We start from the raw sequence: 14,264 nt of genomic DNA, 5'->3' as shown, positions 1-14,264 counted from the left end.
AACTTGAATAATCGTATATCCATTAAATAGTGAATTCACAGTTCAAAACCTTCTAAAAATACAAAACTCCCTGTCAGCTAAAGAAGAGATGCTGCAAAGTAGTCGAAAATATTTATAAATTATATGTTTGACACATAGGATTGTATTTAGAACACAAGAGAAATACATTAATTTTTAAAATGGACAAAAGATTTGAAATTATGAAAAAATGTTCAGCGTGGTATTAGTAAAATACATATTAAATTACAATGAAATACTATCCATCTTGTAGAAAATGGTTTTTAAAAAATCTGTCTTGGTGTTGTGAAGTGTGGTTCAGCCACTTTAAAAAATAATCAGATTCTTATAAAATTAAACATGCCAAAAAAAATTAAACATGCAAAATATACTCCTCATTGTTTATTCAAGAAAAGGAAATCTGATGTTCTACGGAGCCTTCAGGCAACACTGATACGCTCTTTGATGCTATCATTTTGCCATTTTCAGAACATTATTAGGATGAAATCGAACAGTTTTTAGTTTGGATTCTTTCACATTGTGTACTGGCAGAGAATGACTTGCATATCAACACTGTACTTCATTTCTTTGTATTTTTGAGCTATTAGTCTGTTGTCCATATTGTATCCATGCAGCACCTTGAGAACATCTAAGTTGTCTCATTTGGTGATCTGAGACACTTCTAATTATTTGTGCAAAGGCTTTTGCTTCAGAAGGCTCGTATATGAAATGTTTTGGTCATTTAGTAATTTTGTGTCTTGAGTATGGTAATAGGTAAACCATGCACTTACGATAATTTAAGAGCTGTACAACATAAACTCTGTATTTTACTTTATGTACACTTACAGTATTAGAAATTCAAGGCCTTTATATTAATATTGAAATGCTGTGGAATTGTTAAGGGGAGGAAATTAAATGCAAATTATTATCAAATACAAACTTTAAAGTGTATTTTTTCCACTTTCAGAAATTAGTATTACAAAGCAATTGCTAGTATACACAAGACCTAAGAGTTTGATCCTTAAAACTTCAAAATAACAAAACTATTATGGAATTACATATATATGTATGTATGTATCCACATGATGTTTTATCATGTATAAAACCTTTGCATACATGTTAACACATTTGAGGTATTTAGTCAGTTGATTGACTTCTTTAGTTCTTGCAGCTACTTGAGATTTTTATTTCTGTATATTTTTTGTTTCCTTGCATTGCATTTTGCCTTAAACAAGGATTAATAAACTGTATGCATGTGGATAAATTATAAAAAATTTCCAACAATTTGTATTACAATTCTGTAGTATTTATATTTACTGTAGCATGTTTATGCCTCAATAATGATAATATTACTTGCAGTATTACTAACATATACATAACTAAAGTGATGTGTAATACTTGCTTTAAGACCACTTTCCTGGTGGATAACAAAAAGGTCTTTGGAACTCATCTCATGCAAGACATGGTTAAAGATGCCCTTCGGTCTTTTGTCAGTCCTCCGGTGCTTTCCCCCAAGTAAGTATATAAGATACTTTAGAGTATGTGTTTTTGTAAAAACCTGAACTTCTCTGCATTCCCTCCTGTGTAGCCCAAGTATAAAAAATTTTTAGGATAGGATAAAGTCTCAGTATTAAAGTAACATAATCATGTTAAAATTAATTTATCTCTGCCACATACTGTTTAAATTAAGATTTTTATAATGCTGACTTCAGGTTTTTAAAATTTCAGTACTTTGTTTTGGACCTTTACTTCACAAAGCACTGTGTTAGACAATTTAGGGAATAATTATAAAAATAAGATCTCTTCTAAATGATTTGAGTCTAGATAAAATTTTTAAATGCAAATAATTGATCTTTAAACTGTGCTCTGGTAGAGTCACTACCCTAAAGTCTTAAGAGTATGTTGTCATAAGAGTATGAAAAGGATGGCATGCAGAAGTTGTCACAGTGTCAATCACAGTCCCCATAACATTCACAGTAAAAGTTAACATGTATGTGAGTGAGCTCAGGCTCAGTGAGCGCGGATCTGCAACCCTAGCCCTTTTCCTCTCTCCCTTCCCTCTTCTGCCTGCCTGTTCTCACCCTCTTTTCCTTTGCAGCAGGCATGCCAGCCTCCTCACTGTTTGGGAACATAAAAGGCTCACGTTCTCACCCCATATTCTTTACACAGGATGGAAGACAGCATTTTCCCCAGAAGTCCCAGTGGCTGATGTCCCTGTCACCTTTAAGTCTGTATAGTGTTACTTCAGAGAGCTACCCTAGCCATGCTGTTTGAAAATTGCAAGGGGCCAGTGGTATAGCTTAGCAGACTAAGTGATTGCTTAGGCAAGCGCAGGGGCCAGAGTTCGATCCCTGGCGCCATATGCCGTGCCGGCCCTGCCCCCAGATGCATGAGCTGGCAATGGAGGCTGGGTGTGGTGGCACATGCCTGTACTCTCAGCACTAGGGAGGCAGAAATCAAAAGGATCACTATGAGTCCAAGCTGCCTAGTGAAACCCTGCACCAAAAAAACCCCCAAACACATTTTAAAAAAAAAGAAATTGCTATCTCTACATTTATTTTACTTCTCTTTTCCATAACAGATTTTCTTTATATATATTGTATAATGTACTTAGTATATATTTTTTTCTCTTTCCCTCTCTCCATTCCCCCAATTAGAATGTAGACTGCATAAACCTAGGTAGTTTCTTTTCACTGTTGTGTCACAGTAGCCAAGTGCTCTAACTGGTATGTCTGGCTACTCGATTGTGTGTCACAAAAAAAGCACATAATTTTTGAGCAAATGAGTAGTGGGCGGTTAGTTTAGGATGAGATTCAAGTGAGTCTTGAATGGTTTGGTTTGGTTTGGTATTCATTTGGTTGTTAAAACAAATTATTCAAGATATTAGTAGGTAATTAGCATGATTTGTTTTCATACGAAGAAAGGGGTAATAGGAAAGAGTGACAGTACGAATAAAGTAAATAGTTTGATTTGTTTAAATAGCTAAGATAATGAAGGATTAAACTCTAGGAATGTGAAAAAGAAGATACATGAAAAAGATTTCAGGGTTTTTTTTAATGTATTTGATACAGGGTCTTGGGTGTTCAAGGTCTCACTACTAGATCGGACTTGTAGTGATTCTCCTGTTTTCAGCCTCCCAAGAGCTAGGATTACAGGTGTGCACCACCACTCCGTCTCAGCGCACCTTGGGGGTGGGGCTAGCATCGCACCCAGGGGGATGGAACCCTGGCCACTGCACTCTGCCTAAGCAGGCACTGTAGTCCACTGAGCTATCTGGCCAGCTCTTTCAGGGATTTTTTTTGAGATAATGTCTTGCTGTGGAGTTCGAATATCCTTGAACTCACTTTGTAGCCCATGTTGACCTCAGATTTGTTGAGGTTCTCCTGCCCCAGCTGCCCAAGTTCTGAGATTATAGGCATACATGACCACTTCAGCTACTGTTATTTTTTTACATCTTTAAAAGTTTTATTTTTAGTATTGATATATTTAAGGATGTTTATCTTTTCCTGGTTTAGCTTTATACTTAAATTTCAAAAGGAAGGGATTTTACGTTGCTTTCTAAGGATATGGTAACCCTCTCTGCCTGCTTTCCTGCTTCTTTCTTTTCCTTTCCTCCCTCCCTCCCCCTCCTTTCCTCCCTCCCTCCCTCCCTCCTTTCTTTCTTTCTTTCCTTCCTTTCTTCCTTCCTTTTATTCTTTATTTCTATCCAGAAGTCATTTGTTAAAGTTTCAAAGAAATGAAGATTATTTTTGTTGTTTATTTCTGATTTTACTCAGTTATGGTGAATCTTGCATAGGAAGTATGCTGTTTTAATATTTATTGTGTGGTTAACAATGTGACCAGTTTGGAACTCAGTAAGGTATCAACTCTTCAGATCGTTTTATTGCTAATATAAATATTGTCTCACCTTGCTGTGTTTTTCCTTGTTTTAAAACATTTGGTATTTTATGTCTTCTAGATCCCTTGTGAAACTCCTAATAATCATATCCTTGTTTTTTTCTGTGTTGTAAGTGTATTCTTTTTCTTGATGTTTAAAGTGAAGATCTTTCATCTGATGAATTCTTGGTTTGAAAATTATTTCTTGGGGCCAGCCTGACTGACAGCTCAGTGGACTAAAGCACCTGCTTAGGCAGAGCACAGCTTTCAGGGTTTGATCCCCCGCTGTGCCAGCCTCACCCTCGGGATGTGCTGAGCCAGTGGTTGAGACTGGTCATGGTGGCATCCGCCCATAATCCCAGCTCTTGGGAGGTTGAAAACAGGAGAATCACTACAAGTCTGATCTCTGTAGTTAGACCATATAAGCCCTATAGACCCTACCCTAGATACAGGGGAAAAGAAAAATATTTCTTAAAATCCTCTTTTAAAATTTTATTGAGAAACAAGTATCAATGAGACAGTTTCAAAACCAATTACTAGGACAGTTTCAATACTTAGTACATTGCATATTGTTGTCATAGTGGTTACTCATTATACAAGATGCAGACATGGTATCCTGTCCACAAACACTATTAGAACAAATCTTTCTATTCACTGAATTAAGAGAATGTAGCTGTGTATCTATCGTAACTATTTTGAATATACAATACAAAATGAATGTTCATTTGTATCCCCTTTTTTTGTTTAGTTTTGTCAGAAAAGGGTATTCCGTTGTCATTTAAATATCACAGGTGTGTGATTTAGCAAAATATCCCAGTATAGTCCAGTAGTCTGTAATAGTCCATAAATAGTCCATAAATCTTACAGGTTTTCCATAAGACTGGCAATGTCAGAAGTTGTTGACTTGAGCCTTTTACAGCTCAGCATATTAATATAGCTTTACTTTTTATACTTCGTTTTTATACTTTTCTGCTGGATGGTTAAGACCAAGATAAAGCAAGACTTATATAACAAGAAATGTGGGGCTGGAGAGATGGCTCACTGGTCTAAAGCACCTACTTGGAACTAGCTTAGCAAAGCATCAGGGACTGCGGTTCAATCCCCCAGCACCACATGCCAGCCTGCCCCGCCCCCTGGTGGGCTGAGCTGGCCACACACACACCCCTCTCTCTCTCTCTCTCTCTCTCTCTCTCTCTCAAATAAATAAAAAAAAATATTCTTTAACAAGAAATGTAACTTTTGTATCTGATAAGGTCAGTCAAATCCCCTCAGGATTTATCCTGAAACCCTGTACCACAGTTTGTAGATCCTTTGTCAGTGTCAGCCTTGTGGATGAGTCACAGCCATTGCTTGACCAATTTGCTCTCTGTGAAAGCCTGAGAGACTGTTTTCTCTCCAAGTGACTCTCCTCAGGCACACTCTACATCATCAATCACATTCCTCTGTGGCCCCATAATCTCCTTGATCAGAAAATTTGGGACACTACTGAGTTACATGATGTTATAGTACAGGTTCTTCTATGTCTTGAGTCTTCACTGAACTTGAAAGGCCAGGGCCAAAATGTTGGTTGTCCTTGCAGCCCTTCTTTTTCTCTTAATTTTTGGTCTGTAAACTTAATTTGTTAACCCTCCAGAAGAGAAGCTTATTGTTATTACCCTACAACATAGGCAGTTGAATTTAATCTCACTATCTGAATATCAAACATCTTAGGCATAACATAAAACACGTATTTTAAAATCTTTTTAAATGGTGGTTTATTTTAGTGTGCAAAAATAAATTTTGTACTTTAATGTTAAAGATATAGATATTCTTCAGCAATTTTTATTTCGCCAATCTCTTGTAGCAGGGTTTCTGCTTTTTCTTCCTTTTCGCCTGCTGTGCGTCTGGTTTATTTTCCATTCCATGTTTATCTTTGTGGTTCTTGCCATAGTTTTAAACACTTTGAGTAGCAAGTTATCACCTCCTATGGAGACACCAGAAGAAAGTCTCTTTCTCTTTTTTAAAAAGTCTTTGAGTGCCGGCCAAATAGCTCAACGCATTAAAGCGCCTGTAAGTAGGCATGCAGGGGCCAGGAATTCAATCCCTGGGCCTGCCATGGTGGTGTGCGCCTATAATCCCAGCTGTTGGAATGCTGTAAACAGGCGGATCACTATGAGTTCGATCTAGTAGTGAGACCCTGAACACTCTGTAGACCCTTCCCTAAAAATAAAAAGAATAAATAAATAAAAGAACCCAAAAATCTCAAAGTCTTTGAGCCAGGTGTGGTGCTGCACATCTGCAATCCCATCACCCAGCACTTAGGAGGCAGAGGCAGGAGGAACTCTACAAATTTAAGGCCAGCTTAGACTATATAGTGAGCTCAAGGCTGGCCTAAACTGGATAGTGAAACCCTGTCTTAAAAAAAAAAGGTGTCTTCACAGATAGTTAAAAAAGGAAAAATCAACAACAAACTTTCTATCTGCTGTCCAGCTTTCCTGGGGTAGGAAGCAGATCTTTAAGAAGAAATGCTCAGGAAGCAGTTGTCAAGAAGGGGTACACCTGGGCGTGGTGGTGCACTCCTATACCACAGCACTCTGGAGGCTGAGACGAGAGGATCGTTGCTAGTTTGAGACCAACCTGACGTGGAAAATGAGCCTCAACTGTATAGTGAGATATTGTCTCAAAAAGACAAAAAAAGAGGTGGTACATAGCTATAATCCTGCTTATTTGGAGGGCTGAGGCAAAAGGATAATATACCAAGGTTTGAAGGTAGCCTAGACAACTTGGAGAGACTCATCAGAAATTTCTTTTAAAAAAAATTTAACATTAAGAAATTTTTATTTTAAAATTACTTTTTAAACAAATCTAAGCAGATTTTTCTCCTGTCCCAGTAGAAACTGGGATCATAAGAAGTGCCTGTGGGTTTTAAGAATTTAACAATCTGTTGTGTGGTGTGTATAGCATATATATGATTCAAAGACATTTCTATGCTTAATTCTCAGTCATAAAATCCACAGCATTTTAGAGGTCAAGTTTCACAAAATTTTAACTGGAAAAAAGTTTTTACAAAATACTCCGCCAATCATACTTCCCCATAGCATACATGTAGCTTTCTGCCTTTTTTTTTTTTTTTTTTTTTATTTGTACTGGGGATTGAGCTCAAGACCTTGTGCTTGCCAGGCAGGTGTTTATGCCACTGTGCTAGCTCCTTGGCAGCTTTCTGCCTTAAGAAAAAGGTTATGAGTATAGATTAATGTTAGATCACATGGCTAGTATGCAAGAGGCCATGACTACCTAGCATTGGAAAAAATGCTATTGAGTTGGATAAGGAACATGCAAGGAGACTCCTTTTAAGGACAGAAAGTACACTGTGAGAGGAGTATGCTGGGATAGGATAGCCAGTGACTGGAAATGGGGACGTACGCTTAAAAACATTCTCTGTAGTATTTCCTTTGCATTTTTTTTTTTTAATTATTTTTTTTTGTGGTACCGGGGATTGAACTCAGGACCTTGAGCATGCCAGGCAGGCGCTTATGCTGCTGAGCTGCCTCCCTGGCCCTGCAGTTATTCTTAGGAATACATGAAGTAATTGGTTGTTTAAAAATATGTGACACTAGAGGAGGTTTTGGAAAGGTAGGGGCTTTTGAATGGCTTTCTCTTGCTTGTGTGGTCTTGCTAGACCTAAACTGAATTGTCAGTATAGAGCTAAAGAGATGGAGATAATCACCCACTCAACAGATGCAAACAACCCTGAAGTAGTGAGGTACTTCTTACTATGATGCTCAGTCTTCAACTTGGTTCCTTTTCGCATCTTCTCTTCTAATAGCATCTGTAGTAATCTCTGCTCCTTTTATCTAAGCCAGGTACTTTGACTTTAATGAAGTGACTAATGTCTTACAGGTGCTGCCTATATAATAATCACCAGGCTAAGGACTGTATTGACTCATTTGTTACTCACTGTGTTCGGGTAAGAACTATAATTTGCAGTGTTGTGATAGACACTTGCAAAATTGGGGGGAGGTAATTCATTCATTATTAATTTATGCTTTGTTCATCAACTATTCACATAGAAGAAATGAACAAATAGTGTCTCCTAGCCCTTCAGTGGATGGCATTGTACCATGCAGCCTTCCTGGCAAGTTGGTAGATAACAGAGGTTGCCTTGGATTTCTTAGCTGGGAGGGAGAATGGCCATTATCTAGTAAAGCAGCAGTTGTTACCTTGGTTTTGTTTTTTTTTTTTCTTAATGGACATAAGAATTTACTTTTATTGACCTTATAAAGAATATTTATAACAGTTCTATATGCTTATATTAGTATTACATTAATCATCTGAATTACATGAAAGTTATTATGTAAACATTTATCTTAGAGAATTCAGGCAGGCATTTCTTTGAGGCATAAGGCTATTTACTGAATATTTGTAGGAATGTATAGTGTGTAGGAAAATCAGAAGACCTATAGGGTGAAAAATAAAAGGATATAGCTCAATAGCACAGCACCTGACTGGCAAGTACTAGGTCCTGAGTTTGATTCCCAGTACCAAAAAAAATAAAAGACCTGATTTATTCACTTCTTTCTGTTTCTCTTTTTTTATCAAGTTTTCAATATAATCACTTCAAACTGCACTGGGCTCAAACTTGCTATTTTTCTTCCTCAACCCCCAGAGTGCTGGGATTAGAGGTGGGTTCTCCCATACAGGCTTTATGTGGTTCTTATCATTGATTCAGGTTTACTTCTGTATATTCTGCTCATTCTCTATGGTGAGATACTATACAGGTTGAGGATCCCTTCCCTGAAATGCTGAGAACAAAAAGTGTTTCAGAGCTTAGAATTTTTGTATAAAAGTTAGATGCTGAAGCTGTACCTCTTCTGTGTATTTTTTAGGGTAATTTTTGACCAAATGAGATAGTATCTGTCAAGGTATACAAACAGAGCACTGTGTTATTCACACTTCATAAATCAGAGCACCCTGTCATTCACATCTATTGCCTAATTAATGAAATGTTCCAGTATTTTATGAGAATACTTTGTGTAGAATAGTATTAGCTGGACCTTAGTCAAAGTCAAGGTTTAGAGGTCTTAGCCAAGTAACAGTTGGGCATTCTAGAATATTTAAAATGGCACAGAAACACTAGCCTTGAATGTTAACTTTTAGCTTAAAACGAACAGAAAGTTGTCCTTTTGAGATTACAAGAAGATAACTAAAGATTGAAGAAGATATGTTTGCTGTATGAAAACAAGTTCATCAAATAGCCACTTAGCCACTTTTTTCTAGTTACTAAATGCTGGTATTGAGTTACTGAAAAGCTAACGTTTGTGTTAGGAAGAAAAAAACACTGCTTAGGCATGATTCTTATATATGCAGTATCTTTTCCATTAAGCCAGATTTTGAGAACTTGGAATGTTGTTCTTTAAGCAAATTTCCACATTGACAGTGAACAAATTGTATATGTGTTCCAGCCATTTTGTAGTCTTATTCAGATCCACGGACATAACCGGGCTCGGCAGAGAGATAAGCTTGGGCATATTCTGGAGGAATTTGCTACCTTGCAGGATGAGGTAAGAGCCAGCTTCGTTTTTTCTAAAATTAAGTAATTCATACACTTTGTCTATATTTTTAAAAACAATTGTTTGAAACAGTATTTTAAATATTTAATTTTTCATTATGAGTTTGCTTTTCACTTAATATTTAATGGTTTCATATACCAAAGAAGAATTTATGAGAAAATCAGAAATATAATCCAAACTGATAAATATGGTAAATTTTTTGATAATCAAGAGAAAACATAAAATGTGTTTGGAACTATAAAGCAAGTTTACATTGTAGTAACAATATATTCACTTTAAGTTAATTTGTGAGTAGCACCTGTAATATTAAATGTTATAACTGAAGAATTTTAGTCATTTATATATTTTTAGTTAAAGTAGATGTCTTTTTTACTATAAGGAGTGTTTAAAAATCATTAACTATTAATAACTTTGCATGTAAACGTAATATACACTTGAAAGTAAGATTCATTTTAGGGATGAGGTTTGACTCTTTTGCCCCCTTTTGGTGGTAGTAGTGATGGTGATGTTACTGGGGATTGAGCTGTATCAATCCTTTTTTATTTTTTTAGAGACAGGGTCTTATTAAATTGCACAGTTGTCCTAGCAGTGCTTGAGCTTGTGATCTTCTCTCAGCCTCCCAGAGTGCTGGAATTACAGGTGCTGGAACCCCACCATAACCAACTTTTCTGTTTCTATGTTAAAATTCTCCATTACCTAAAAGAAAATCAATTTTACATTTTATTTTTATAGGCAGAAAAGGTTGATGCAGCGCTTCACACTATGCTATTGAAGCAAGAACCCCAAAGGCAACATTTGGCCTGTTTAGGGACATGGGTTCTTTATCATAACCTTCGAATCATGATACAGTATCTTCTAAGTGGCTTTGAGTTGGAACTCTACAGCATGCATGAGTACTACTACATATACTGGTAAGAGAACAATTTTAGTTAAAATTGGTGGCCAGTGAATTGGATCCGATCTGAAAGAACATCTGTGAAATAAACTAATTTCAGGGTACTTTTTCATTTTGTATGTGTGAGCTTTGGGAAAATAACTATTGTAAATTAAAGCTAGGTCGACTTAGACATCATCTTTACTTCCATAACACCCTGCATGTTTTCCTAGCCATTTGAATATCTATGTAAAAATTACAAGTAAAAATGGTTCCAAAAACAAGTATTAATTGGAGATCTTTTATGTGCTTCTGTAGAGAGAAATTAATACATTTTACGAGCTGGACATGGTAGTGTGAGCTTGTAATCCATGCTACTTGAAAGGCTGAGGTGGGGAGGCGGCTTGGACAGCGCAGAAAACAAGATAAAGGGGCTGGCAAGATAGTTCAGAGGGCTAAAACACCTAGTTAGGCAAGCATGAGGACCACAGTTTGATCCCTGGCACCACATGCCTTGCCAGCCCTGCCCCTAGGGTGAGCTGAGCCAGCCAAACCCCACCAAAAAATTAAAAAAGTGGTATCATCATGCTGCCTTGCCCCTGGGCGTGGCCACCTTTGAGACTGAGGGTAGTGGCACACACCTGTAATCCCAGCCAAGCAGTGGGGCTGCTAAAAACAGGAAGATCACTGTAAGTCTGAGCTGCATAGTGAGATCCTGTACAAAATATAAATATATATATGTATACATATAAATTTATACATCTATTTGTGTGTGTGTGTGTATATATATATATATATATATATATATATATATATATATATATTAAAGTGTTTTGCTCTGACTTTGATGATACTAGAGAGTAGCTGTGTGTAGGTGACAGATTGGAAGTTCAGTTTGGAGTCAGATCTTCTCAGGAGAGATCACAGGGTAATCACTGGGAACAAAACTTTTTTAAACTGGCCCTAAGGCTTTGCTTCAGTACTTTGGGAGTAAGTGAAATATGCTGTTCAGAATGGTTCTTCCCTTGTACAAGTAAACAAGATAGAAAAACCTGAGGTAGAAAAACCTGGGAGCAGGGTGTTAGAGAATATCTTAGGCAAGGAAATTCTGTCAAAGTAAATAATAATAAGCATTAATGAATTCAAGTATCTTGAATCTTTCTTAAAATGGCAAATATGGAAGTAATTTTTTTTTTTTTTTTTTTTCCCGTGGAACCGGGGATTGAACTTGGGCCCTTGCACTTGCCAGGCAAGCGTTTATTCTACTGAGCTATCTCCCCGGCCCCAGAAGTAATTGGTGATGACTTGTATTCCCCATCACAAACACCTAAATTTGGTATATTAACTTTAATATGGTTTGCCATTTGAACTCATTTAAATTTAACTTAAAATAACATTCTCTGGAGTTACTACTCAGAGAACAGAAAAGTAACAATCCACTGACATTTTTATCTTGAGCAGAACAGCAAGAAAAATTTGCATTTGAGCAGTGACTATTGTGATAGTTGAATAGTTATTTATTTGAATATTTTTTCAGCATTTATAAAGATAATACCAAATAGCTGTTACTGGGGTGGTGGTTATATAACTACAAAAGATACATTTTGTTATTAGCCTATAATATATATTCCTATTGATTTTTTTTATTTTATTTTCCTTTTTAATAGGACAGGCTAGAGTTCTTTGTGACTTGAAGCAGCTGATTGCAAGCTTTTTCTCCACTTCTCAGATCAAAATAAAATTTTCACATACTACTTTGTGCGAAGAATTAGGATCTTAATTTGGGAAATGAATGATATATTACAGATGTATTTGCATACTTGAGCAGTTTGTTTCTTGTTAATAAAAGAAATTTTAATTCTCCCTATAAATACTCTTGTGGGCCCGGGGAGATAGTTCAGCAGTCTAAGTGCCTGCCTTGTAAGCGCAAGGACCTGCGTTCTATCCCTAGCACCACATGCCGCACCCAAAACCTGGGGTGGTGGCACACACTTATAATCCCAGCTGCTGAGGAGGCTGAGACAATAAATAAATCTTTAAAAAAACACTCTTGTGGCTTTCATATTTTGAATTTTTTTTTGGTTTTAAAATTACAGATTAAAAAAATAATAAAATTACAGATTGGTCACCTACATTTTCTTAAGATAATCTTTTGGGGGTTTTTTGTATGTTTTTGGCACCAGGAATCAAAGTTAGGCCCTTCTGCTTGCCAAGCAGGCACTGTGTCTCTGAGCTACAACTCTAGCCCCCAGATCATTTTTTTTTTAATATGTGTGGTCTGAAACATTAATGTGCATCGTAATCACAGTTCCCACAGTCTCTGAGTGAGAAAGGTAGGACCTAGCCATTATTTTTTACTGACTAGTTGCCAGGGGATACTGCCACTGGCCCAGAGATGACATTTGAGAAACGTGATAGAGGATCAGAATTCTAACTCTGTTTAGATTAGGAGTGTGTCTTCACTTTGATAAAACACTTGATTAAAGCTCAGTATAGTACCTGTTGTTTGAGTGGAAAGACCTGAGTCCTGTCAGCTCAACTTTCATGCATTTGTGCTTAAGTTAGAATATCTCAACACAGAAGGCATTATTATTTCCTAATAGAAATTGTTCCTCGAGTTAAGATACAAGTTATAGAGCCTCATATTTCATAGTGTGGTCAGGGAAAAGTTTATTTGTATCTTGTGAAAGAATATAATAATAAATGCTTTTCCTAAATTGAGAAGTTACTCTCCATGTGAAGGTAAATACTTTTCTTTGATCAGATAATATATTTCCTTTTCTGCCTTATCTGTGAGGAATTATAATGCTTGGTTTGATGTAAGTTTAATCTAAGTATTGTGTGTTTTAATAGTTTTTGTCGGGGCTGGGAAGATAGCTTAGTGGTCTAAGTGCCTGGTTGGCAAGTGCAAGGACCCAAGTTTGATACCCAGTACTGCATGCTGTGCCAGGCTCTGAACCCTGGGCTTGGTGGCACACACTTGTAATCCCAGCACTAGGGTGGCTAGGACAGGAGGATCACTATGAGTCTGAACTGTGTGGCAAGACTCCATCAAATAAATAAATTTTTAAAAAATAGTTTTTGTTTTGCCTTAAAATACTGCTGTTTTGTAATATATTTTAATATCACCTGTCTTACATCTTTCTGAGAAATGTGGGAATTAGGCATTATGTCAAACTTAATCATAAAATCTCTTACAGATCTTTTTATTTAAGTAGTGGTGCTTAATTTTATTACTTATTATACTACAAACAATACATACATTGATGTTTTAGATTTGAACTACTTTTCTAGTTTAGTGGAATATGTTGATTAAATTACCAGATAGAATATTCCTTTACATTTTATTTTTTTAATATATTTGGTACAGGGTCTCACTATGAGGCTCATAGTGATCCTCCTGTTTTCAGCCTCCCCAGTGCTGGGATTACAAATGAGGGGCACCACACCCTGACTCGGCTGGCTCAGTGGGCCCAGGGGCAGGGCCATCGCGGCATGTGGTGCTGGAGATCGACCCCGGTCCCTGCACTTGCGTAAGCAGGCACTTAGTCTTCTGAGCTATCTCACTGGCCCTCTTTTACATTTTATTTATTGAATAAACAAGAAAATTAGAAGACTAGATGTTCTTAATATTTTAGAATGGTTTTGTAGCTGCTAACATTTTCTGAATTTTTTGCTGTTTTTGTATTTAATATATATATTTTACTTATATTGTCATTAACAGGCAAGGAAAATATTTTTTTTCCATAATTTATTGAGAAACAAATAGCAGTGAAACAGTTTCAAACCAAATTGGTAGGACAGTTTCAATAATTAACACATTGCATACATCTTCCTAGTGGTTAATTGCTGTACAAGATGCGGACATGATGCCCTATTTACAAACACTATTAGAACAAATCCCTCTATTCATTAAGAGAATGTAACTATATATCTATCCTAACCATTTTGAATACACAGATACAAAA

General features: G+C 36.5%; 1 protein-coding gene across 1 annotated transcript in view; it reads left to right on the top strand.

Annotated features, from left to right (window-relative positions):
* Naa35 (N(alpha)-acetyltransferase 35, NatC auxiliary subunit) overlaps positions 1 to 14,264 on the top strand; it is a 96,666-nt gene that overhangs the window by 73,457 nt on the left and 8,945 nt on the right. Inside the window, exons 13-16 of the mRNA XM_023699172.1 lie at positions 1,406 to 1,512; positions 7,753 to 7,819; positions 9,315 to 9,413; positions 10,155 to 10,333. Of these exons, the coding sequence (XP_023554940.1) occupies positions 1,406 to 1,512; positions 7,753 to 7,819; positions 9,315 to 9,413; positions 10,155 to 10,333 (452 nt within the window). The remainder of the gene's footprint in view (positions 1 to 1,405; positions 1,513 to 7,752; positions 7,820 to 9,314; positions 9,414 to 10,154; positions 10,334 to 14,264) is intronic.

Source organism: Octodon degus, unplaced genomic scaffold (genome assembly GCF_000260255.1).
Source record: "Octodon degus isolate 3935 unplaced genomic scaffold, OctDeg1.0 scaffold00111, whole genome shotgun sequence".
Classification (NCBI taxonomy): Eukaryota; Metazoa; Chordata; class Mammalia; order Rodentia; family Octodontidae; genus Octodon; species Octodon degus.
This window is presented reverse-complemented; position numbering and strand designations above follow the sequence as displayed.